Here is a 27,759-nt window from a genome sequence, read left to right as displayed (position 1 = left end):
AAGTACATCTAGATAAATTCAGAGTGAATTGAAAAATAGAATAATTGTAGCTGAGTAGATTGGCATAAGTGTTGCCAGTGGATTGGCACAAGCCATACCTTTATTCACATAGCAGTATGTGTGCATAAAGGTTTCTTTTGTATATGTACACGCTTTTGTAATCCATATCCTGTTGTATAATTTCTTGCCATGAATAACCAGTGATAGAGAGGAATGTCCCTACTTGTAATAAAAGCCGACATGGGGCCTTATGATATACGTGCCCCGGGAGCGTAACAGGTGTTTGTGCGCACTTTGCGCTTCCAGGGACACTATGGTATTACAGGAGGGGCCACATACGCCTGTGTGTCCTCTTCTGTAATACTGAAAGCGCTGGTGCACACATAAAGCGCCAGGGCTTCCTCAAGACGGCGTTCTCTCATTTGAATGGGTGTGTGGCCATGCAAATGAGCAAATGTCCTTGCCTCTGCGCCCACGCCATTTTACAGACGCGGGCACAGAGGCAAAGAAGCTAACAGGAGGTGCACTGATACTGCACCAGCTAAAGGCGCACTCTCAGTGCGCCCCCTGTTGGCAGCCCTCTTGCGGGGGAAAAGGGGTGTCATAGACCTCCCCTCCAACATCCCCTTGCAGGTGGGTGGAGTCAGTGACTGCGCCCACCTGCAAAGAGATCCCTAATTCCCTGAAAAAGTTCAGGCTGGGGGTTGCCTGCACTGAGAAAACATGTTTACTCTAAAGCAGCCACTCTGTTTTTCACATGAATGCGCGACCCTGAGGGTAACGCATTCACTATAGTGCGGAGCATTTTCCTGGATTGCGCTGGGCGCACCTTTTTAAAGATGCATCTAAAAGATCCAGGAAAATGCATTGTATCCATAATATGTCCCCTAATTTCCTTAATAACACTATATTTATAACATCGCTTCTTACATGTAAACATAAAATACACACCTACTGTAACTGTAATCACTATAGTTGAGCTGTGGCAATGAACCCATCTAGTGCTATTTACCAAAACCATCAGAGTGTGAAAAGTAGTTGTCTCTGGGGAATCAAAACTCCCACTTAAAAAGATAAAGGCATAACTAACTTTTCAGATCCCCCTTCTCCTGCACTTTCTCTCTGAAAAGTAATTTCATGAGCTGATAAGTGGCTATTTATACCCATATTCAATACTTAAATACAAAGGTGCAGGAATCAAACTGCATGCAAACAGATACCGAAAACTTCAAAGATTAAAATACATATGCGGTAAACTGCAGACTACATTTTGCTGTATTTACTTTCTCAATAAATAACTGAGGATGAGAGGGTGTGTGACTTACTCATGTAATACTCCTGGCTTACTCATGAATTTCAGCAATAATAGCGAAAGTCACATACAAATGTATGCATATCAAGCAGGTATTCCATATAGTCATGCAATTCCTTATTGATGTTCAATAGTCTTTCCTCTCCTCCAGCATTGTCCCTCTATTTTTATGTCTCTCCTTCTCTCCCCTCTCAATGTATTGAGACTGAACTATTTTATCTGACCCCCGATGGAACTACCTGGTTTAGCTATAGAGGAGATGGGCCGTGGATTCCCTCCTTGGTCGTCACCTATCCAGTCGGTCTTTAGACAGACTTCTTTTCGTCTCTCCTTATTGTCTCTTCCCTTATCCTCCCTTTCTCACCTCCCTTGCCCCCTCCACTACTCCTCTCTGTCCTTTCTCTCCCCTCCTAATTGTATTGCCTATTTTTTGATGTACTGTGTAATTTGTTGATCTTGTTCTGTTACATTGTTGATTCTCATGTAAAGCGCTCTGATACCTTCGGGTCTAGCCAGCGCTATATAAAACTTTAAATAGAGTGTGCTTTATTTCTTTTGTGAGGAGGAGGTGGTTCTGGTGTTTATATATATATATATATATATATATATATGTATATATATATATATATATATATATATGCATTAATCGTGGAAGAAGACAAATACCAGTTCAAGTAAAAATGAGTTTTATGGCTGCTGAAACTACTGTACTTTGAAGGTTTGCCAACCCGTGAGAACTGCAAAGTATACAAGTCATATCTAAGAATCGTGTATATTCAAGTGCGCTCTAATCAGCTTTGCATTTCCTCTCACTCAAACAATAGTGGGTCATACATGCGAGGACTCTTGAGTGCGATGAGGCAGGCAGCAGCAGCTACCGCCAAAACAAAATTATGAGAACCGCAAGAACACTGGAGATCTCTTTACTTTCACCCATAGAGCTTGGCTGCTTAAAATAACCAACATTTTCATGTGAAAGTACAGTGAAAATTAGGAATTATTGGGGGGCCGAACTGAGAAGGTAATAGGGAGCTCATCACTGTGGTATTTAGTATACATTCCTCTTTTCAAAACATCCCTGAGCTCCTACCTTGTAGAGAGGGGGTTGTAGCATGTGCCGTGACTAGGCATCACAGCATAAGGAGAATCCCAATGATGAAGCATGCCACCTCGGTGGGTGACGGATCTTGCCCTTTTAAAGAGATATTCCTCTGCGGCTCGATCTTCACTTTGACAGCTACTGTTGTTTAGACCCAAGGATTATTTGATTGTGATATAAGTATTGGTTGGGGAGCTAACCCTTGCCGGTCGCTGGATCTCCTTGAACCCCCTCTCCTTTTTGTGATAATATATATAACCAATTGGTAATGGGCCTGGTTTTCCCCATTCCCTGCGTTACAGGTATCATACAAATCGGTAACTCTGAGGACGAGGAAAATCCAGTATATTTACAGAGCCTCTCATAATGCAGCCACAAGTCACATATCAACCCAGGGAGACAATGAACATCAGACAGTCCACGTCAGATAATGTCTCTTTTTTCTAACTTTAGATTCTCTACAATAGGCCCGTATGCGACCATCCCCGGCCTGCACGCGCTGAGAGTCTGCCCCAGCAGATTTCTATCACATGGTATGGCGCCGTTCTGGAGAAGGGTGGAGCGTGACCTTACACAGGCCCTAGGTTGGGAGGTTCCCCATGACCCGAAGCGCCTGCTGCTGAGAGTGTTTGACGGCCTTGATGGCTCCAGAGCAGATAAGCGTTTCCTGGGGACAGCGGTGGCGTTCGCGAAAAGAGATATAGCTGCGCTTTGGTCTCAGGCTAAGGCGCCCAACGTGCGGACATGGAGGAGGGGCGTGGATTGGTGTGGAGCGCAGGAAGAGCCCCTCTTCGAAGCTAGGGGATGCCCTGAGCTATTCAATAAAGTGTGGGGCAAATGGTTCAACCTGTTACCTGTGTGAGGTTCCGAGTGATCTTGTCTGTGTACTTTGTTTTGGGAGTGTCACATCCAATCCTGCTGAGCCAACTATATTCTTTGTCGATCGTGTGTGGTGTAATCTCGCTAAGTATAATGCTGGATTTGCTACCAATAAATTTATATGTTCCTGTTTTTTTTTAAAAATCAATAAAGTTGATTATCAAAAAAAAGAATCTCTAAAATAATAGCTGATCAGTGATCAATACGTTTCTAATAAGTTACTGCTCTTTGATTGCTGATGAAATGAATGCTGTACTCTTAAATAAAAGGGTGGTTTTATTGTGATTATGTACACATTCTCTGCAAGAGCTTTGTTCAGTGTGGAAGGCCCTATACAAGTTCCCTGATGAAAAGTTAAGTTCAATATCGGTGAAGAAAATTAAAGTGAGGACTGTACATGTTCTTGAATCAAGCACATGATCTCAAGACAGCCATCACGAAGGGGGTTAAGAAGGAGGCAGAATTTGTAAAAAGGCACTTTCCAAAATTAATACTGCTTAGCCTTTTTAGTTCTAAATTCCATTTATTAATGGAAGACATTTCCCCATTGGCAGAAATGCCAAAACTCTACATCCAGCCCACCCAAGCGAGAGCTTTTCACTGACTCAACGACCTGACCCAGTACATAAATAGTAAATATTCAACCTGTGTGCTTAGTGACAGGTATCTTCCACAGCTATGGTCATTGTGTACTGTACGAATAATAAACCTGTCTAATGCATATTGATGTGGACTGCTAGATAGCAAGACAAAGGAAAATCAAAGGCATGTTATGCTGTACGTGGATATAACAAGCAACTCTAGTAAGTCCTGTAGAAGACAACATGTTTTAAAGTGTGTGTAGAGAAATCAGAGACCAACCTTTACTGTGGGGCGATCCGTAAGCAGAGTCCCATTCTCGCTATAAGTATATACAACAAAATGCTTGGATAAAAATTCTCTGAAAAAAAAAAAAAAAAAAGTTATTATTTTTAAGTTATTACAGTCAATCGTACTCCAAAAGCGTGATTAAGTATGCATTCATGAAAGTCTTTGTCCATGTTACCTCTATCGCTAACTACTTTTCAACTGTCAGCATCTCTTTTGGGTAGCTGGCCATATTGCATTGATAAGAGAGGCAGGAAATCAATCATCATTGACCTCCCGAGAACATTACCCCCACCGCAGAGCATTTCACTGGATCGACGTCCAAAAAAGGTGACAGTTCAAACTGCTGACCTACGCCTACAGATCCCTGAACAACAAAGGACCAAACTACCTCAACCACAGACTGAACTTCCACCAACCCGGCAGATAACTGTGCTTCGCCTCCCTCTCCCTTGCCCACATGCCCACTTCCACAAAAACAGAAGGGGCAGCACCTTCTCCTACCATGCAGCCAAAACCTGGAATGGCCTCCCACTCCACCTCTGGACTACACCCACCCTACAGAATTTCAGAGATGGCCTTAAAACCTGGATATTCAACTGACAACTCCCAGCAGCAGTCCCCGCATCCAGTGCCTGGATACCCTCTAGGGTAATGACGCTCCAAGCAGTTCAACAAAAAGAGGAATGGAAACAATGCATAAACAAATCTCATGGTATTCCAAGATGACAAGATGGCATTTTAGGCTTCAGCCTAAAGTACATTTAGGACTGACCAGCAGTTTAGAAAACAGGCAACCAGCGAGAGTGATCACAACTCACACAACACTAGCTCCAGCATGCAAAACATTTTCAGTAAGAACTCATGCACCAGACTAGGAGGACATACTCTCACATTCAAGACCATGCGTGAGTTTGTTCCCGGTTTGCCATAATCAAATAATATGAGTGTCTACAATGCTGACTCTCCTACACTATTGTTACAAAACACAAGGTAACCCAATATGCAATTGGTCAGGGACCTTGGGTACGTTATTTCTAAAAACAATGGTCCCTAGACAATTAGATAGAGTGTAAATTAATATAGACCCATTCAGTGCTATATTATCTGTCCAGCCGGACAGTTTTTAATATACAATAGACTAGCAAAACAGAAATAGGAGAAAAATTCAAGCGGGACACAACCTGCATATACTGACAAACATATGAAACAACATTAAGGGAAGGGTTTCAGGCAAGGAAAACGTGTCTGCATTTACATTAGATATAGATACAACCCACAGAATATTGTGAGCACACCACTACAAGTTCAACATTGCAATTTTGTCAATGTATATGGTGTACAGTTTGTCGACGATGTTTCGATCCCTATTAAAATCAGTGGGATCACCTTCAGGACATTTAAGATGACATGCCTGTATATAATTGCTCTAGATACCCAAGCTGTTATGCCGGTGGGTTCTAGGTAAATATTGAAGATGCCGTCGGTCGTGCCTGATAAGCACCTAAGACGGCTGAAAGTAGCACAGTGGCTGCAGGGACCGTGAATATGTCGCAAGTGAAACCTTTTTGATAAAGAGGGCCGGAATTACAGCGGAGCCGCGTGCGCGATCTCCATGGTATGGAAGTTCCGAGCGAGTCTCGGCTCCAGTTGTGGTCACGGTCCCGGCGGAGAGCACGAGCAGGTTGTCAGAGCAGTCTTTAGAGACTCCTACACTATGCATCCTCTTGGCTGTCTCTTTAGAATTATTGCTTCTGAAATGTAATTTTGTTGCCTATTAGTATGCCACTTTTTCAAGTTGTGTCGCCATTGCACTATAGATTCTCATCAATTCCCAATGACAGGCAGTATTGATCAGCATTCCCCTGTACCACCAGGCTTTTTAACATGCATAAAATCCGTGTAAACAGTTAAGCCCAATAACTCTGTACTGCTGGTTTAAACATGGGCATGGTACTTCGCAATCTGCACCCCGCAATTGTATTCTGGAACACCCTTAAACTGCCTGTTATGGGTACAATTAGACTAATGAAAATGGTGATATTGCCCCAGTGTTTGTATGTCTTGCAGGGAGCTGTGTATGAGATACCTCAGGAGTATTTTGGAAACTTGATTCCAAGTTTGTGGAGCTCCTCTGGGCAGGTAAGAGAGGCAGAGTAGGTCTCAATACACTTAAGACAAAGTGGGACAAGGGAGGGATGGAGGTCCCAAGTTTGAAGCTCTATTACCTAGCAGCCCATCTACAGCATGCCACACATTGGCTGGATGGTGTCCCAAACTGGGAGAGATCCTTATTAGATGCCACACATGATGGGCACCAGCTTGGAGAGTTGTTAATGCGTGGGTGGGCCATCCCAATTCACTTTCAATATCTGATCCGTCTCATGGGTAGACTTTGGAACAGAACGGCACAACAAGTAATCTGACATACGCCGTATGCCCTGGATTTAAGAAATCTGGATAATGTACCCATTTGCTCAACTAATAGACCCTATGGCAGTCAATAAATGGCATGAGGGTGGTTGCATAATGTTGACAGACCTCTATCCGGAGGGGTGTTCGATCACTATGCAGGAGGCAATGGATACTTTCGATATAGGAGGGGAAAGATTCTTGCAATCCGGCAAAACTGCAGCCAAGATGCACAGACTGTGGCAAACCTTCCCTGAGGTCCCTGAACCATCGCATGCCCTGGTGACGTCGCGGTCTATGACAGGTGGGTGACGGTTCATTACACACTTATACTGGGCGCTGCGCACAAATAGGCATAGTTAGAACAGGCCTGGCAGTGCTTTAGTGACAAGCTTATTAGTCCCAAAGACTGGTAAAAATTCATGCTGGGGTAAGAAAGGTTTCAATTTGTGCCAGATGTAAGCAGATGCAATATAATATTGTTCATTTTGTGTACTTATCCCCTAAGAGATTGCACTCCGTCTACCCAACTATGGAGCAGTGTTGTCCCAGCTGCGGTGCAGCAACAGCAGATTTTCTGCATATGTTGTGGCACTGCACAACAACAGGTGATGGACAGAATGCAGAACAATGTCATACATTCACCCCAGTACAGAGATCTGGGCCTAAATCCATCGTTTTTTTGCTCACCATGCCTTTCCAGTTTGAACCCAGCTATATGCAAATCAGACTTGACCCTGTGCCCAATGGGAACAGTCCAGCCCGAACTGCTAAGCCAGGTCCTCCCTGGACTGGAAACAAGCATCCAAGTACCGGTTTCGGGCTTTCAGCCCTCTTCAGCCTGGATAGCTTGATTCCAGTGGCATGGAGAGCACGGGACTCACGTCTGAGCATACCCGTCCCACTCGGGGTGACAAATGCAAAACAACAGGTGATGGACAGAATGCAGAACAATGTCATACATTCACCCCAATACAGAGATCTGGGCCTAAATCCATCGTTTTTTTGCTCACCATGCCTTTCCAGTTTGAACGCAGCTATATGCAAATCAGTCTTGACCCTGTGCCCAATGGGAACAGTCCAGCCCGAACTGCTAAGCCAGGTCCTCCCTGGACTGGAAACAAGCATCCAAGAACCGGTTTCGGGCTTTCAGCCCTCTTCAGCCTGGATAGCTTGATTCCAGTGGCATGGAGAGCACGGGACTCACGTCTGAGCATACCCGTCCCACTCGGGGTGACAAATGCAAAACAACAGGTGATGGACAGAATGCAGAACAATGTCATACATTCACCCCAGTACAGAGATCTGGGCCTAAATCCATCGTTTTTTTGCTCACCATGCCTTTCCAGTTTGAACGCAGCTATATGCAAATCAGTCTTGACCCTGTGCCCAATGGGAACAGTCCAGCCCGAACTGCTAAGCCAGGTCCTCCCTGGACTGGAAACAAGCATCCAAGGACCGGTTTCGGGCTTTCAGCCCTCTTCAGCCTGGATAGCTTGATTCCAGTGGCATGGAGAGCACGGGACTCACGTCTGAGCATACCCGTCCCACTCGGGGTGACAAATGCAAAACAACAGGTGATGGACAGAATGCAGAACAATGTCATACATTCACCCCAGTACAGAGATCTGGGCCTAAATCCATCGTTTTTTTGCTCACCATGCCTTTCCAGTTTGAACCCAGCTATATGCAAATCAGTCTTGAACCTGTGCCCAATGGGAACAGTCCAGCCCGAACTGCTAAGCCAGGTCCTCCCTGGACTGGAAACAAGCATCCAAGGACCGGTTTCGGGCTTTCAGCCCTCTTCAGCCTGGATAGCTTGATTCCAGTGGCATGGAGAGCACAGGACTCACGTCTGAGCATACCCGTCCCACTCGGGGTGACAAATGCAAAACAACAGGTGATGGACAGAATGCAGAACAATGTCATACATTCACCCCAGTACAGAGATCTGGGCCTAAATCCATAGTTTTTTTGCTCACCATGCCTTTCCAGTTTGAACCCAGCTATATGCAAATCAGTCTTGACCCTGTGCCCAATGGGAACAGTCCAGCCCGAACTGCTAAGCCAGGTCCTCCCTGGACTGGAAACAAGCATCCAAGGACCGGTTTCGGGTTTTCAGCCCTCTTCAGCCTGGATAGCTTGATTCCAGTGGCATGGAGAGCACGGGACTCACGTCTGAGCATACCCGTCCCACTCGGGGTGACAAATGCAAAACAACAGGTGATGGACAGAATGCAGAAAAATGTCATACATTCACCCCAGTACAGAGATCTGGGCCTAAATCCATCGTTTTTTTGCTCACCGTGCCTTTCCAGTTTGAACCCAGCTATATGCAAATCAGTCTTGACCCTGTGCCCAATGGGAACAGTCCAGCCCGAACTGCTAAGCCAGGTCCTCCCTGGACTAGAAACAAGCATCCAAGGACCGGTTTCGGGCTTTCAGCCCTCTTCAGCCTGGATAGCTTGATTCCAGTGGCATGGAGAGCACGGGACTCACGTCTGAGCATACCCGTCCCACTCGGGGTGACAAATGCAAAACAACAGGTGATGGACAGAATGCAGAACAATGTCATACATTCACCCCAGTACAGAGATCTGGGCCTAAATCCATCGTTTTTTTGCTCACCATGCCTTTCCAGTTTGAACCCAGCTATATGCAAATCAGTCTTGACCCTGTGCCCAATGGGAACAGTCCAACCCGAACTGCTAAGCCAGGTCCTCCCTGGACTGGAAACAAGCATCCAAGGACCGGTTTCGGGCTTTCAGCCCTCTTCAGCCTGGATAGCTTGATTCCAGTGGCATGGAGAGCACGGGACTCACGTCTGAGCATACCCGTCCCACTCGGGGTGACAAATGCAAAACAACAGGTGATGGACAGAATGCAGAACAATGTCATACATTCACCCCAGTACAGAGATCTGGGCCTAAATCCATCGTTTTTTTGCTCACCATGCCTTTCCAGTTTGAACCCAGCTATATGCAAATCAGTCTAGACCCTGTGCCCAATGGGAACAGTCCAGCCCGAACTGCTAAGCCAGGTCCTCCCTGGACTGGAAACAAGCATCCAAGGACCGTTTCGGGCTTTCAGCCCACTTCCGCCTGGATAGCTTGATTCCAGTGGCATGGAGAGCACGGGACTCACGTCTGAGCATACCCGTCCCACTCGGGGTGACAAATGCAAAACAACAGGTGATGGACAGAATGCAGAACAATGTCATACATTCACCCCAGTACAGAGATCTGGGCCTAAATCCATCGTTTTTTCGCTCACCATGCCTTTCCAGTTTGAACCCAGCTATATGCAAATCAGTCTAGACCCTGTGCCCAATGGGACAAGTCCAGCCCGAACTGCTAAGCCAGGTCCTCTATGGACTGGAAACAAGCATCCAAGGACCGGTTTCGGGCTTTCAGCCCTCTTCAGCCTGGATAGCTTGATTCCAGTGGCATGGAGAGCACGGGACTCACGTCTGAGCATACCCGTCCCACTCGGGGTGACAAATGCAAAACAACAGGTGATGGACAGAATGCAGAACAATGTCATACATTCACCCCAGTACAGAGATCTGGGCCTAAATCCATAGTTTTTTTGCTCACCATGCCTTTCCAGTTTGAACCCAGCTATATGCAAATCAGTCTTGACCCTGTGCCCAATGGGAACAGTCCAGCCCGAACTGCTAAGCCAGGTCCTCCCTGGACTGGAAACAAGCATCCAAGGACCGGTTTCGGGCTTTCAGCCCTCTTCAGCCTGGATAGCTTGATTCCAGTGGCATGGAGAGCACGGGACTCACGTCTGAGCATACCCGTCCCACTCGGGGTGACAAATGCAAAACAACAGGTGATGGACAGAAGGCAGAACAATGTCATACATTCACCCCAGTACAGAGATCTGGGCCTAAATCCATTGTTTTTTTGCTCACCATGCCTTTCCAGTTTGAACCCAGCTGTATGCAAATCAGTCTAGACCCTGTGCCCAATGGGACAAGTCCAGCCCGAACTGCTAAGCCAGGTCCTCCCTGGACTAGAAACAAGCATCCAAGGACCGGTTTCGGGCTTTCAGCCCTCTTCAGCCTGGATAGCTTGATTCCAGTAGCATGGAGAGCACGGGACTCACGTCTGAGCATACCCGTCCCACTCGGGGTGACAAATGCAAAACAACAGGTGATGGACAGAATGCAGAACAATGTCATACATTCACCCCAGTACAGAGATCTGGGCCTAAATCCATCGTTTTTTTGCTCACCATGCCTTTCCAGTTTGAACCCAGCTATATGCAAATCAGTCTTGACCCTGTGCCCAATGGGAACTGTCCAGCCCGAACTGCTAAGCCAGGTCCTCCCTGGACTGGAAACAAGCATCCAAGGACCGGTTTCGGGCTTTCAGCCCTCTTCAGTCTGGATAGCTTGATTCCAGTGGCATGGAGAGCACGGGACTCACGTCTGAGCATACCCGTCCCACTCGGGGTGACAAATGCAAAACAACAGGTGATGGACAGAATGCAGAACAATGTCATACATTCACCCCAGTACAGAGATCTGGGCCTAAATCCATCGTTTTTTTGCTCACAATGCCTTTCCAGTTTGAACCCAGCTATATGCAAATCAGTCTTGACCCTGTGCCCAAAGGGAACAGTCCAGCCCGAACTGCTAAGCCAGGTCCTCCCTGGACTGGAAACAAGTATCCAAGGACCGGTTTCGGGCTTTCAGCCCTCTTCAGCCTGGATAGCTTGATTCCAGTGGCATGGAGAGCACGGGACTCACGTCTGAGCATACCCGTCCCACTCGGGGTGACAAATGCAAAACAACAGGTGATGGACAGAATGCAGAACAATGTCATACATTCACCCCAGTACAGAGATCTGGGCCTAAATCCATCGTTTTTTTGCTCACCATGTCTTTCCAGTTTGAACCCAGCTATATGCAAATCAGTCTTGACCCTGTGCCCAATGGGAACAGTCCAGCCCGAACTGCTAAGCCAGGTCCTCCCTGGACTGGAAACAAGCATCCAAGGACCGGTTTCGGGCTTTCAGCCCTCTTCAGCCTGGATAGCTTGATTCCAGTGGCATGGAGAGCACGGGACTCACGTCTGAGCATACCCGTCCCACTCGATGGGTATGCTCAGATGTGAGTCCCATGCTCTCTACACCACTGGAGTCAAGCCATCCAGGCTGATGACGGCTGATAGCCAGAAACCGGTCCTTGGATGCTTGATTCCGGTCCAGGAAAGACATGGCTTGGCAGTTCGGGCTGGACTGTTCCCATGAGGTACAGGGTAAAGGCTGATTTGCATAGGGCCATATCTGACCTGGGGTGGTGTGGAGTGCAAAAAAACGATGGATTTAGGCCCAGATCTCTGTACTGGGGTGAATGTATGACATTGTTCTGCATTCTGTCCATCAATTGTTGTTTTTGCATTTGTCACCCCGAGTGGGATGGGTATGCTCAGACGTGAGTCCCATGCTCTCCACACCACTGGAGTCAAGCTATCCAGGCTGATGACGGCTGATAGCCAGAAACCGGTCCTTGGATGCTTGATTCCGGTCCAGGAAAGACATGGCTTGGCAGTTCGGTCTGGACTGTTCCCATGAGGCACAGGGTCAAGGCTGATTTGCATAGGGCCATGTCTGACCTGGGGTGGTGTGGAGTGAAAAAAAACGATGGATTTAGGCCCAGATCTCTGTACTGGGGTGAATGTATGACATTGTTCTGCATTCTGTCCATCAATTGTTGTTTTTACATTTGTCACCCTGAGTGGGATGGGTATGCTCAGACGTGAGTCCCATGCTCTCCACACCACTGGAGTCAAGCTATCCAGGCTGATGACGGCTGATAGCCAGAAACCGGTCCATGGATGCTTGATTCCGGTCCAGGAAAGACATGGCTTGGCAGTTCGGGCTGGACTGTTCCCATGAGGCACAGGGTCAAGGCTGATTTGCATAGGGCCATGTCTGACCTGGGGTGGTGTGGAGTGCAAAAAAACGATGGATTTAGGCCCAGATCTCTGTACTGGGGTGAATGTATGACATTGTTCTGCATTCTGTCCATCAATTGTTGTTTTTGCATTTGTCACCCCGAGTGGGATGGGTATGCTCAGACGTGAGTCCCATGCTCTCCACACCACTGGAGTCAAGCTATCCAGGCTGATGACGGCTGATAGCCAGAAACCGGTCCTTGGATGCTTGATTCCGGTCCAGGAAAGACATGGCTTGGCAGTTCGGTCTGGACTGTTCCCATGAGGCACAGGGTCAAGGCTGATTTGCATAGGGCCATGTCTGACCTGGGGTGGTGTGGAGTGAAAAAAAACGATGGATTTAGGCCCAGATCTCTGTACTGGGGTGAATGTATGACATTGTTCTGCATTCTGTCCATCAATTGTTGTTTTTGCATTTGTCACCCCGAGTGGGATGGGTATGCTCAGACGTGAGTCCCATGCTCTCCACACCACTGGAGTCAAGCTATCCAGGCTGATGACGGCTGATAGCCAGAAACCGGTCCTTGGATGCTTGATTCCGGTCCAGGAAAGACATGGCTTGGCAGTTCGGGCTGGACTGTTCCCATGAGGCACAGGGTCAAGGCTGATTTGCATAGGGCCATGTCTGACCTGGGGTGGTGTGGAGTGCAAAAAAACCGATGGATTTAGGCCCAGATCTCTGTACTGGGGTGAATGTATGACATTGTTCTGCATTCTGTCCATCAATTGTTGTTTTTGCATTTGTCACCCCGAGTGGGATGGGTATGCTCAGACGTGAGTCCCATGCTCTCCACACCACTGGAGTCAAGCTATCCAGGCTGATGACGGCTGATAGCCAGAAACCGGTCCTTGGATGCTTGATTCCGGTCCAGGAAAGACATGGCTTGGCAGTTCGGGCTGGACTGTTCCCATGAGGCACAGGGTCAAGGCTGATTTGCATAGGGCCATGTCTGACCTGGGGTGGTGTGGAGTGCAAAAAAACGATGGATTTAGGCCCAGATCTCTGTACTGGGGTGAATGTATGACATTGGTTTGCATTCTGTCCATCAATTGTTGTTTTTGCATTTGTCACCCCGAGTGGGATGGGTATGCTCAGACGTGAGTCCCATGCTCTCCACACCACTGGAGTCAAGCTATCCAGGCTGATGACGGCTGATAGCCAGAAACCGGTCCTTGGATGCTTGATTCCGGTTCAGGAAAGACATGGCTTGGCAGTTCGGGCTGGACTGTTCCCATGAGGCACAGGGTCAAGGCTGATTTGCATAGGGCCATGTCTGACCTGGGGTGGTGTGGAGTGCAAAAAAACGATGGATTTAGGCCCAGATCTCTGTACTGGGGTGAATGTATGACATTGTTCTGCATTCTGTCCATCAATTGTTGTTTTTGCATTTGTCACCCCGAGTGGGATGGGTATGCTCAGACGTGAGTCCCATGCTCTCCACACCACTGGAGTCAAGCTATCCAGGCTGATGACGGCTGATAGCCAGAAACCGGTCCTTGGATGCTTGATTCCGGTCCAGGAAAGACATGGCTTGGCAGTTCGGGCTGGACTGTTCCCATGAGGCACAGGGTCAAGGCTGATTTGCATAGGGCCATGTCTGACCTGGGGTGGTGTGGAGTGCAAAAAAACGATGGATTTAGGCCCAGATCTCTGTACTGGGGTGAATGTATGACATTGTTCTGCATTCTGTCCATCAATTGTTGTTTTTGCATTTGTCACCCCGAGTGGGATGGGTATGCTCAGACGTGAGTCCCATGCTCTCCACACCACTGGAGTCAAGCTATCCAGGCTGATGACGGCTGATAGCCAGAAACCGGTCCTTGGATGCTTGATTCCAGTCCAGGAAAGACATGGCTTGGCAGTTCGGGCTGGACTGTTCCCATGAGGCACAGGGTCAAGGCTGATTTGCATAGGGCCTTGTCTGACCTGGGGTGGTGTGGAGTGCAAAAAAAGATGGATTTAGGCCCAGATCTCTGTACTGGGGTGAATGCATGACATTGTTCTGCATTCTGTCCATCAATTATTGTTTTTGCATATGTTGTGGCACTGTACTGCTATTATACCTTATTGGGTGGAAGTACTGTCCCATATCAAACACACTACTAGCTGGGACGTCCTCCAGCAGATTGTCCAGTGTGTACTTGGCCATATCCCCATCAACCCAAAAAAGACGCGGAGAAGGAGATACACAATACTGGGGTTTACTGTGGCAAAAGGACATATAGCGATCAGTTGGCTTAGTCCTCAACCTACAACGGCTGAGGCCTGGAAACGGGACCTACTTGAATGGGCTGGGGCTGAAGAGGCACACATGAGATAAAAGCGCAGGGATGCGAAGGCAACAGTTGTCCTGCTGGCTTGGAGACACAAGCATTACTGGAGCCCCCTGGGGAAAACCGCCCAGGAGAGGATTGGGGAGAACCCCCCGGGAGAGGATTAGGGAGAGGACCGGGGAGCGGCCCGATGGATTTGTGCTATACACCTGAACAAGTGTGAAACACTACATTCAATTGATTTCAGGAGGCGGCATTGTGACCAGAACTGGAACCCACTATTTGATGAATACTGTGATACTGAATGGAAGCCATGGACCGGGTCGGGAGGGCTGGGAGTTCCATAAAAACGTTTATTTCCTCCTTCATGAATTGAAACTTTATTGGTTATAGTATGTGATAAGTATGTGTACTTTGGTGGCGAAGATAGTGATATTCCCAAACCGTTCGCTAGCAGATATCCTTGAATCCCTTTTTGACTGCTCGTGATATTCGTTATATGCTGACTTACATTACTGATCGGCAGATACCTGCTATAGCTTATGCATATACTTGTTGCTCAGAGATTTCTTCTTAATGATACTGCACTGTACACTGTATTGTGTTTTAACCTGCCAATAAAGAAATACAATAAAAAAATAACTCTGTACCATTGACGCCCCACCATTTTCCCTGCGCATCTGAACTTCCCAATTTCTTTTGTTTATGCAACAGTTCTAAGAGCCCCTACTCCGAAGCAACCCCCATACTAAGGATTAGGTATCTCAAGCTCACCTCTGAGAGGGGAAACCTCAATTTATCTACCCACCCTTTAGTCTAAGAGGATAGTCCACTCAGCCGCCTCGACCCAGCCCTGGCATCAGGAGCCCCCCTATGTCTGCATATATGTTTTAAATTAAACAATGTTCGTGAACATTAAAGCCTTAACCACGGCGGTTTTTCCACCGCGATGCGGGCGTTCTAAAGGGTGGGTGGGGCTTCGTCGGCCAGCACTGGGGAGGGAGTGCTCCTGTCGGCCAACGACTGATGGGAGCACGGAAGGGGTTAATGAGGTGCTATAGCTGGGATAACCCTTTGTTTACATTAGTGTGTAGGAACTATGATAAGGCAGCAGAATATTACCCTACCTAATATAGGGTTACATGTTCATGCTAGCGCCCTTTGCCATAAGTACGAATGAGGTCGACGGGAAATACACTATCTTTATTGGCAGAAAATTCCCTGGAGGGAGGGTTCAACCTAAGTACTTGCATGCAGACAGAGGCCCCTAGTTACCCAAACACTACTCTGAAGGGGAAATACAGCCTCCTGCCAGACTGACTGGTACTTTTCAATTGTAAAGGTCCATAGATTCATTTGTACCGAGTGGGCATTATTCTGCTTCCAATTGCCCCGTTCTATATACAACATGGAGGTGCCCTGCAGAACACGGGGAACTGCTTTTAACTTGGCCTTTCCTGGAATCATTGTTACTCAACTATGTCTAATCTGAAAAACCTTGAACTGTGGGCCACATGCTCCTGCTCAAGCTGTGTTTGTATGTTCTGCTGCTGCCTTTGCCTAGTGAGAATACCCCAGTGAACTCAAGAAATCCTGCACTTAAGGGGAAGGATACCGTGCAGTCAACCTCAAAGCCAACAATTATTTTGCAAACATCAGCTGAGACCCTGACACCAGTGATAAAGAAGAGCTGCCAGAGAGATAGGCCTTGCATGCATATTTGAGATGGCGATCTGGGTGATAGACAGATGACCTTTTGAGAGCTCCTCCATCGCTGTACCAACGCATTATTATTTTGATATCATTTTCACCTCTGTTCCCTTTATCTTGTCAAACAAAGTGGTCCAGGATCCGGATGGCTAGCCTGATATGAAGCTAACCCGATCAAGAGACCTTTAGGTTTCACTCTGAGCACTTAGGTTGTTGCACATGAGTGTCCATTGACACAGCAAGGTTGGTGTACATCCACCGTACCCCCACGTAGGTCTCCAAATTCTGTTTACTTGATTTGTAGAAATCTGAGCTCCTATTGTTGCTGTTGTATTTGCTGCCTGTTGCCTTAAATTGAAGTTTAGAAACACTTAAGAAGGCCTGAAAGTAACTTAAGACATGCAAAGTAACCTGTTTTCGCAGGAACTTAATTTTCACCCCTCATTTCCGCCAACTGTACCCGCATCATAAGGTGTTTACGAACTCCAGACAAGGCATTCGTATTGCACAGCTTTGCTGATCTGCCTTTCTTTTTGCAGACTATAAAGTGCACATTTCACAAATTTCCAAACATTAAAAAATTAGAGCTGTTTGCGGACATTACATAATGGTTAGCCAGAGGCCTGGTTTTGTTAGTTTCATATCAGTACCCTAATATAGGCCTAGGTAATACCCTACACCATCACCTACATTATCCCGATACTACACAGTATCAACCCTTTAGGATTGAACCTTTACCTAGTTCCAGTCCTGGGTGCAGAAGGAGGGTTTCTCCTAAACAATAGAGTCCTATAACTTCATCAATAGACTCACACAGTATGAATGAATATTCATAAGGGTTCTTGGAAACCAGGCAGGAGCTACACCACCTACCCAACCATATCTACATATAAGGTTCATTCCATACGTCGTCCTCAAATCCAACAATGGCTGATACATGAGACAAGGGACAAAGGAGCCCTAGATACTTTCTGCATAAATACAGCACATCTTGATAGTGTTAGGAAGAGGGAACTGAGACTTCCAGGCCGACACACTGACCAGAGAAGCTGAGGCTCCTGCATGCAAATGCTCCAGCTGACAGTGGTCTGACACATCCCTTGCGGGTGTCCAACACGAGACCAGAACAGGCTCCTACATTCTCACACTTCAGGCAATGGGGTTTGACTACAAACTAGAGGGATTCTTGGCTTCACACCTACTCACATGCTAGGTACACTTAGGTGCATCTAGATAGGCATCGTAGGAGTAAGCACTTTCTTTTATCATGCATTTTATATTCATGTATGTATTCAGGACTATGGCAAAATGGTAGAGCTGTACTATCCTTTTATATTCATCGTACTGCTGATCATATATCTCTTCTACTGTCTAAAGGTTGTTGCAGCACATCTATTTTACACTAGAAGAACAACTGTGCAATAAATACTTATTGTAACACGCCCTACTGTTTCTTCTGTGTATCTCTCTGAGACCGAGTAAGTGAGCACGAGTGACTGAGCGAAAAGTAGTACATTGTTTCCACGATCCTGAGGGATCAGGGTTATCATGTTCTAAGGTTGCTAGAAACTATTCTCTCCCCGATAAGAGGAGATAATAGTGGCACTGTGAGCTAGCTAATGCAAAAAGGCTAACATTTCCGGTGGGGGTGCTCAGAGCCAGTCTGCCACCAAGCCCACAATCCATGTTATCCGAACGCGCAGATTCTCTGTAGGAATATATAGGAACCACACAACACTTTCAGTAGTACTGTGTTGTGTATGAAACTTCTCTGCTAGTGTTTGATCATCCCTTTGAGATTACTATTCCACCAGTGAGATACACTGGCTGATTGTATAAGACTATGCGTCAGTCATAAAGAGCTTAGTATTGTGTTTATTGTGCTGGGAGCTCTCTATCCGAACCTATTCTCTTTATACTGTAAGTACAATTAATATACAAGTTATTAACTGGGTTGCGTCCACATAACTCCAAGATGGACACTGATATGTTATTGTATTTCTATTTCTGCGTTGCACTGTACTCAGACTCACCCCGCACAACCTCTCCTGAGTGAAGCCTTCGGCTCTTTGCCCCCATCTACACAGAGTCAAGGATGGTCAGTTGCAATCCTTGAAACCTTACTAGATTGAGCAACATGATGGTAAATGCATCCTCCTACAACCGTTGGATGCAGATTGCACAAATTTGCAGTCCCACATTGAGGTAATTGTTGCTAAATTAAATTTCTCACCTCAAATATCACAAGACTTAGCTTCTATTGCCACTATCACAAACTGGTCTCTTGAGATTCCTACCCCCACACTTGGAGCTCGCAATGAAACTGAAACATGTTCCACCCCGGTTTCCAACTCAGCAGCTTGGGAGAGTCACTTCCCAGCTAAAGGCTGTAAAGTTTTGGATTACGTCAGATTTTTTATATACCAGTCTTATGAAGCGCTGGCTCATACCGGTCAGGGTTCCAACTCCTAACCACGCCCTACACCTGCATCAACACAATTAATTTTTCCGATTCTGATATACCTTGTTTTCAGCTACCAAGCCCCACCCCATTTTATAAAAAACACCTTGTGTCGATGCTGGCATTGTAGCTAACATGCTATGCAAGGCATATTTAGGGCCATTCATGTAATGGTAAAAGTGAAACTGCAAGTCACATTTAGGTCTTCGTTGAAAGTGGCACAGAAATCATGGTTCTATTAGGCAGTAGTGTAAAAATCAGAGCGCGCTCTAAAAATGTAAGATTGCCCTAACGTCGAATATATCAGGACGGCTGGTCCGACTCTTACTGAGTAAAAACTTGGGATCATTGCTACAAAAATTTGAGTGCGTGCTCCAGGTTGACGGTTCCAATGGCAATAAGATAGCTTTCATGATCAAGGGGGCCGTTTAAGAACCAGTTCGGAAAGCATTTAGACCGAATCGGTTCCGGAATGCTTTCCTGACAACTCGGATTGGGGCAGTTCGACCGAACGATTTGGATACATCCGGATGCTTCCGGATATGATTCGGTCAGACTCTAATTGACTTCAATGGGAGTCTGTGTTCCGAACGAGAACACAGGCTCCGATTGAAGAAAGGGGTGGCTGGGGAAAATCCTGCACCCTGTGGCGGACACAGTGCATGGTAGGAAAGGGGTGTCCCTTGGGGACCCCAGGGGTCAGATTCGGAGGGCCCCGGGTGAAGGGGGGCCTGCTAAGAGTCCACAAAGACCGATTCCGACAGTCGTTTCGTTCTGAGGTAACCTAATCGGAACGGCTGTCCGAATAGGTCATCGTATTCGCTCGCTCGGAAAACCGTGTCTATAGAGCTGTACAAATCGGCTCCAAAAGGCTAGACCTCAACGATTTCATTTGGGAACCAATCCGGACAGCACTATCTGTCGCTCAGAACTGGGTACGATTCGGTCGGAAACAAGGGTTTTGAATCGGATCCGGCAAGCTCGAATCCGATTCGGAGCCCTTCCGAACAGTATTTTATCGGCCCCCAAGTGTATCATTCCCTGTGAGATAGTTCAGTTGGTTGAGTGCCTTCTGCACAGTGGGAGCAAAAAAATGATAGCTGGTCTTTGGAAATGAAGGTCACAAGCATTACTCTACCACAAAGGCTTATGTTTACTGCAATATTCTTAGCACAAATATATTGCCGTAGGGTCCATGTAAGGTGTTCCTACATTTGTAATGTGCTTAAAATTTATTACAAAGAAATCATTGCAAAAAATTCAACAAATCCCCTTAAAAAGTCAACATGTTTCTGCCGTCGAGGCCAGGAGTGTCCATGGCATTCATCAGGATGTGAAAAAGAGCGCTCCTATACAGTCTCTAACAGACTAAGAGAAAGTCGATTTTTCTTAGCTGTTAGAGACTGGATAGGAGCCCTCTTTTTCACGTCCTGATGAATGCCATGGACCCTCCTGGCCACAATGGCAGAAACATGTTGACGACACTGATGGGGATGGGGTACTAAACCCCCATGTCCCCACCCTAAGTTTCAATACTAAGCAAATACCACGTAAATACAATTTGATGTGGAATTTGCATTAATTTTTAAATCACTCACTCACCTTCCTGCACGGGCCCCCACTTAGTTGTAGAAGTGCCTCCCTCTCTCCAGGTGAAGGCCCGCACTCTATCAATCACGGTTTTAGAGAGCGAGGACTGCCGATGATGAAGCATGACATCGGGTGGTGTGTGAGGACAATCCGTAAATGTTTTCGAGATGACCAACACCACAGAGAATAAGGCATAGTGCGCCTTCATTTGCCTTAAGAATCAGACTCATTCAGGGTAGCTTCTTGTTGTGTGTACCTATATTACTTGGAGGCCAGCTCACCCTGATTACCCCCTAGCCTCTTATTCCTTCCACTCGTGAATATTAGGGATATTGTGTGCATAGGATTTCAAAAAGTACCAAACCGTCTTCCTAGCCAGACAAGGCTCTCCTTGGCTCTCCCCATCCCCTGACTATACCCACACCTGGCTATCAGTCGAAAAAGAATTACTCAGTGCACTTCACACTATTGCACTTTTACCTATTAACACATTACCCCTTACCTCTGGAAAATACATCTTCTCCAATACCAAAAGACCTCTGCCAAAAATGTATCAACTCCTAGAGACCTCTCTCACTCATTCTAATATGATGTTGTTATGGACTAACGCAAAGATCACAATCAAAGGAAAAACCATATTCTGGAAATCGTGGGCATCGAAAGGAAACCACTTTCCAAAACTACTGGGCTCCTCGGGTGCCCCTCTCTCCTTCAGAGAATTTAAACATCAGTATAACCTCTCAGACATAGACTTTTATGACTTTCTTAAACTTAAAACAATCCTGTCTAAGTTAAACTTTCCTGACAAAGATCCCTCCATCATCAAGACGATACTGGCCTTTAACAAGTCAGGCCACCAAGCCTCTAAGTTCTACCACCTCTTACAACCCAAATCCACATCCTTCATGAAAACTGTCTCAGAAAAATTGAATAGCCATGGAACCATCCCTTCGGATAACTAGAAACTAATTTGAAAATCAGGCATGTAAATGTAAATGTGTTTGTATTTATATAGCGCCTTCTACCCTGGGGTCTCGTAGCGCTGTATTCATACCGCTGTGGAACCCTTCCTGGCTTTCCTGTGAAATGTCCCCTCCTGGGCACCCCCAAGGTGAAGCCAGTCATCCAAGCGCTGCTCGGGCCGTTGTGGAGTTTAAGCAAGCTATTGCCCGGAGTCACAGAGTGGGACCCATTATTAGACTAGGCACCGAGGTGAGAATTATCAGGTCCGGGGAAATTGTGTCCAAAAGCCGCCGAGGCGGGAATTGAACCCTGGTCCCGGGCCAGACCTCTGCATCAGGGTCTGCCGCTCTAACCATTGAGCCACGCTTCTCCACAGGCATATCCCACAAGTTCTCTCCGGCACTTTCCCAAACAAACTACTGGCTTCTATACAGATCCTTTTAGACTCCGTCACAGCTCCACAAAATGTCTCTTAAAGATAACCCTTCAAGTTGGAACTGTAATGCAGCTATCGGGGACCTCTGTCATGTTCTATTTTACTGCAGTATGGTCTCCTCCTTTTGAGACAGTGTGCTTGACTTTATCTACACTCTTTGTGGGGGTCCGTCTTAACAAAGAGTTTCTTTCACTAATTCAAGGTTTTCTAGATTCCCAAATCCACACACAGAATGATAGACTCCTAGTGGACATATTACTGACTTCGGCGTGTAAGTCGATATTGGCCAACTGGAAGAACACAGCTGCCTCCTCCTCTGAGGCCTGGCTGAAATTGATCTCCTTCTTAAGCGGTGCAGACAATATCTCTCTTCAGAATTCCCCTTGGAAATCTCAAAATAACAGTGTATGGATATCATTAGACACTTGTTCCTCCATAACAAAACCTCCTTGATCCCTCGTGGACCTTCGCCTGCCCCCTTCCCCGTGCTTTGGGTGGGTTCTCCTGGACTTGGAAATCGGGCTAACTTTCTATCATCACACTTCTATCATCTGTGTGCCCAGTTTGTACCTTTATTATCAACAAATATGGACCATTCAAATATCTACATATACATGTCATTTGTAAATGTGTTATACTCTGGCTCAAATTTTCCTTAACTCTACTCTTAGAAGCATACCCAAGTATTGGACGGCAAGAGGTCCCCTCAGTGACCCACTCCATAATTTCCTTCCTGTTTCTTTTTTGTGTTTTTATTTCGTATTATTACTGCAGTGATATGTATATTGCTTTCACATGTGTTTCTCTCTTATGTAAGATTTTTAGATGGTCATCGGATTCTGCACATGTTTTCTGAACATTATGTATCCTGTTATAATGCCATTTCACAGTAGTTTTTTCTTTTGCTTTGTTTTGTTTGCTCTGTTTTGAAAACCTAATAAAAAACCTTTTGAAATAAAAAAAAACGCAAAAGTTTACTCTATATTTACCAAAGACTTCTCAAGACAAGAGCTCTTAAATGACCCTAAGTGATAGGTGCTGCTTTACAAAATGTCTTCTTTGTACAGCACTTGACAGGGCAGTTATATGTTTTTTAAGTTCCTTACTATGAAACAACTTATTGGTAAGCAATCTCACGGTGGAAGGATGAACGCATGAGCTGGCCCTGAAAGAATTCAAATTTTTAACTTGCAGATCGCACGTCTTCTCTAAAGTCAACTGCACACGCTTTGCGCCAGCAAAGTAAGGGAGAAGGCGTGCAAAAAACATACCACTAGGGCACCAAAATTCAAGGAGATAGCTCTGCACTACTTTAAATTGTCTTGCTTCAGTGGCAAGCACGATTACAAACTCTAGGCTTAACATGCATATGAAACTGTTGAAAAAAGAGCTGGGGAATATGCTTTTTCACAGAAGCTCGATGTTTGACATACTTTGGAAACTGTAGAAAATAGTGTAATGGAATATGTTTTCCATAGATCACTTCTGTAAAAGCTGGGTGCACCTCATTCGACAAACAAAGGACACATTATAATACAACAGTGCCTTTGTATTCGAGCCTAGAAGTTCTGATAGCTACAAGATTAAGTATGCACCCTATGGACTGTTTTTGAAAGGAAAGCCCCAGGTCTACTGTCCTTGGATAAAATACAAATGAAGAACATATGTGGCAGGAGCATGGGGTAAGTAGAGTAACATACAACGCCACAGGGGTCACAAAAGAAAGACACCCATGGGAGATGCTCACAATATCAAAACTTTTCAGAGAAAGTATCTGCCACATCTTGACATTGGAAACTGCATTAAAACGAAGGTCAGACATCACAAAGCAATGCGTGCATCGCAGTACTTTACAACGCAGTAGCCACAACGCGATTAACTTTATAACCTCTTGCATTACTTTGTGGAATATTTATATGAAAACTTAAATGGTAAGTAACAATTTTAGCATCCATGTAGGTATACATATAACAAATACAAACATGTGTAAATCCATTATATATGTGTGTATATGTGTATGTGTATACACACATATATATATATATATATATATACATATATATATATATATATATATATATATATCAAGCTCCAAAGGTTGACCAACTATCGAGTAGCACTCGGACACGGCACGCTTTTTCCCCCAAAAAAGCCTTTAATGGTATGCACAGGCGAATTTTCAGTCTCTGAATGCAAACAACCGCAGCCTTACGCGTTTCGTGATTCCACTTCCTCAGAGGCTACAGCGGTCGAAGGAATAGAACGGGCCACACCCTCCTATTAAGCCAAATCACATGTTGATATTCAACTGCTCTGGATGAGTCAATGCGTGGGCATCTGGGAGATGTAGTCCGTATCAGTGCTCCTTTAGTCCAAGTGCCGTGCCCCATCTTCGAAGCCCTTGCTGTAATGAGACTCCATGGCCCCCACGCCACGGGGTGGTGCTGCTCAGCGGCGGGACAGCCGCTTAAATATCAAGCTCCAAGGGGTGACCAACTATCGAGTAGCACTCCGACATGGCACGCTTTTTTCCCCAAAAAAGCCTTTATTGGTATGCACAGGTGAATTTTCAGTCTCTGAATGCAAACAACCGCAGCCTTACGCGTTTTGTGATTCCACTTCCTCAGAGGCTACAGCGGTCGAAGGAACAGAACGGGCCACACCCTCCTATTAAGCCAAATCACATGTTGATATTCAACTGCTCTGGATGAGTCAATGCGTGGGCATCTGGGAGATGTAGTCGGTATCTGTGCTCCTTTAGTCCAAGTGCCGTGCCCCATCTTCGAAGCCCTTGCTCTAATGAGACTCCATGGCCCCCACGCCATGGGGTGGTGCTGCTCAGCGGCGGGACAGTCGCTTAAATATCAAGCTCCAAGGGGTGACCAACTATCGAATAGCACTCAGACACGGCACGCTTTTTTCCCCCAAAAAAGCCTTTAATGGTATGCACAGGTGAATTTTCAGTCTCTGAATGCAAACAACCGCAGCCTTAGTTGCCGATAGTTGGTGTTTCGACGATGAACTCGTCTTGCTCACGAGTTCATCGTCGAAACGCGTTGGGTGTTTTTTTTCCATCACTCGATATAGCATGCTTAAATTTTGCTAAATAAACCCTCTTTTCTGCAACTACGAATTTGGAGTGGCAAACCTTTATTGGAGTGGAGTGCATCGGCATAAACTGTTTTTGTGCTTTGTGAACTGGTGATATATATATATATATATATTCAATGAAATAACCAAGTGTTAAAGTGATAATATAGTTAGATGTTGCTATAATGAAATTTAAAAACAGAAAATCAGCTGAAAGTTGCCAGTTATAGTTCAGTGGACTACTACTTACACCACGTCATGCGCTGCTTATATCACACATTACATAATTCATGACATATTAAATGACATCACTAATGACACGTTCAAATGAATGTGATTGTGTACTAAACACCTTTCGAACTGGAAGGTATTCAACAAGCTACACCTAGAACCAATCTTCAATCACCATTCTAGTGCTAACAGACGTAACCTTTTGCAACATGCAAAACATGAATCATATCTGTGAAATCACCCACAGTAGCTCATGCTCATTGTGCTGGTATTCAGCTGTGTAAGGTAAGAAATGTCTCTGTAGGCATTAATATGATCAGTAGCTCATTACGGCTTGATTGCCATCCAAAAAAGGGTTTGGTCTTTATTTACTTTGATGGGATGTGCCTATTAAATACCTCATCTGACATAGAAGTTTAAGTCAACAACTTCACATCTGTACATTAAGACATGTACACAGTACACATATTCCTGAAATGAGCAGAATGGCATAAACCTTTCAAACAACACTTACAATAATACTGCCACTTAAAACATCTATGAATGGGTCACCCAAATGTTATACATTCTTAAACAATTTATAATGTCTCTAAATATTCAGTGAACTTCAAGAAATGGATATCTGCGCCTCATAAACCTCGAGTATAAATAAAAACTGTGAATATGACTATATGAGAATTCTTTATTCTTTAAAATCAGCACATGCTGAAACATCCACAGACTATTAATGTATTTTAAATAGAAGTGTTAGCTTTTCTCACATATTTTTGGCAACAGGCCTGGGATTCAAGTGATAACTTATTTGAAAAGTGTGTCTGCAGATCACACAAACTGCACTCAGTCTCTAGCTTGTTTATATCAAGCAGTGCTTGCACTCCAAACTTTACTGTTTGTTAAAGTGTGCACCATATTACTTTTACCATACTCAGCCAGACTTGTCTCCAGGACTGTGTTATTTCTATTCTATACATGCACACGCACATATAGTCAATCTATGATGTATTTGATGGAGGCCCTTTACTATAAACTTAATTTTTTTAAATGATGCACAGGTTTATTTAGTAATTTTAGTAGCAGTAGTTTGGAAGTTATCAGTGATGTCATCAATTACGTAATTCAACATGTTATGAGTGATGTAATATGTGAGGTCATAGTTACTGCATAGTGCATGTCAAGTGTACAAGTCATAGCATTGTCTCGATCCAGAACCTAGTTTCACAATGTACATGTAACCTCCTGAGCACTTATTTTTTTAGGGCAGCTAGATGTTAAAAAACTGTCACACCAGGGATTACTTCTCTGGCCTCTGATATTGTAGTGCTGTTTAAGTGGAGGGAATTACAATAATGTTGTGATCTTCTGATATTGCCCAGTGATAGACCAGGTAAATGTCGTGCATGGTGTCTTCTTGTGTCTAGTTCTGCCTGAAGCCATGATAGGCTGTGATAGCATGGGCACCAAACTGCCTGTCTTAAACACCAAAACTGCCTGTCTTAAACACCAATCTGGCAATGGTGGTCAGAAAAATCCTTTGAGGTGGTTTCTAAAGGCCGGGGACTTATTTTTATGAGTGGTGTTCTATGAGTGGCCTATCAAATGGCTACTTTCATTTGTATTTCTATTTATGACCTCCTTTAGGCACCACTGTCTTCTCGCGGGAGCCATAAAGACAATGAGATAGTCCACCAACACTCCTGCAGGGCCTTTACTTCCTTCTTCGATTCCAGCTGGAGTCCTGCAGGACCTGTGATTATTAAAGAAATCTTGTACTTTGTATGAAGGGATCATTTTATTTTTATTTTGTGCCTAAGGGTATTCTTACAGTTGCAAATAATCAAGATATGTGGTTGTTTTTAGTGATATTTCTGTGTTTTTGTTGCGATAACGTGGTTCTTGGAAATAGTACTATGTGACTCAGAAAAAGCACCTCTGACTGGCTGATGCAATTGTATTGCTGTATTGTGAAGGAGGTCCCACCCTGTTATTAGGGAGTGGCACTGAAATGTTTTGGCATTCTCTGCACACTTTGCACACTTGCTCTGCAGATTTTAACTTTTTTCGGGGATACCACTTAAAAACTGAGAAAATGCCATCTGAAGTAGAATGTAAAGGATATGAAGCCTGCCAGGAGGAGGCTAGAGGTTCTATTCAGTCTAATGTTTGGGACTTCTTTTCAATCCCTCCATGAGTGAAGAATGCATCAGTGAAGGTGGTAACATGCAACCATCCACTACAAGAATTTTCCAAGGTTACTGATAAGTAGTACTAATTCGGAGTGACAGGAATGAGAAAACGCGTGTAAGAAATCTGAGGGATCCACAACATCATGTGCAGCCCTTCAAATCGCCAGTGTGTTGATTCTCTTCCAGAGAAAGTTGTTAGTCTCTATTGGAGAACATGGAACATCAGCTAGAGAGCAACTGTTGGCTGCTCGCACACAAAACTGCAAAAAAAAAGTAACTTTTT

At 45.3% G+C, this 27,759-nt stretch overlaps 1 protein-coding gene across 1 annotated transcript in view; it reads right to left on the bottom strand.

Annotated features, from left to right (window-relative positions):
- Positions 1-27,759, bottom strand: part of ADAM9 (ADAM metallopeptidase domain 9) — a 491,300-nt gene that overhangs the window by 309,040 nt on the left and 154,501 nt on the right. Inside the window, exon 4 of the mRNA XM_078666483.1 lies at positions 4,152-4,230. Coding sequence (XP_078522609.1) covers positions 4,152-4,230 — 79 coding nt within the window. The remainder of the gene's footprint in view (positions 1-4,151; positions 4,231-27,759) is intronic.

Source organism: Lissotriton helveticus, chromosome 11 (assembly GCF_964261635.1).
Source record: "Lissotriton helveticus chromosome 11, aLisHel1.1, whole genome shotgun sequence".
NCBI classification, from domain to species: domain Eukaryota; kingdom Metazoa; phylum Chordata; class Amphibia; order Caudata; family Salamandridae; genus Lissotriton; species Lissotriton helveticus.
This window is presented reverse-complemented; position numbering and strand designations above follow the sequence as displayed.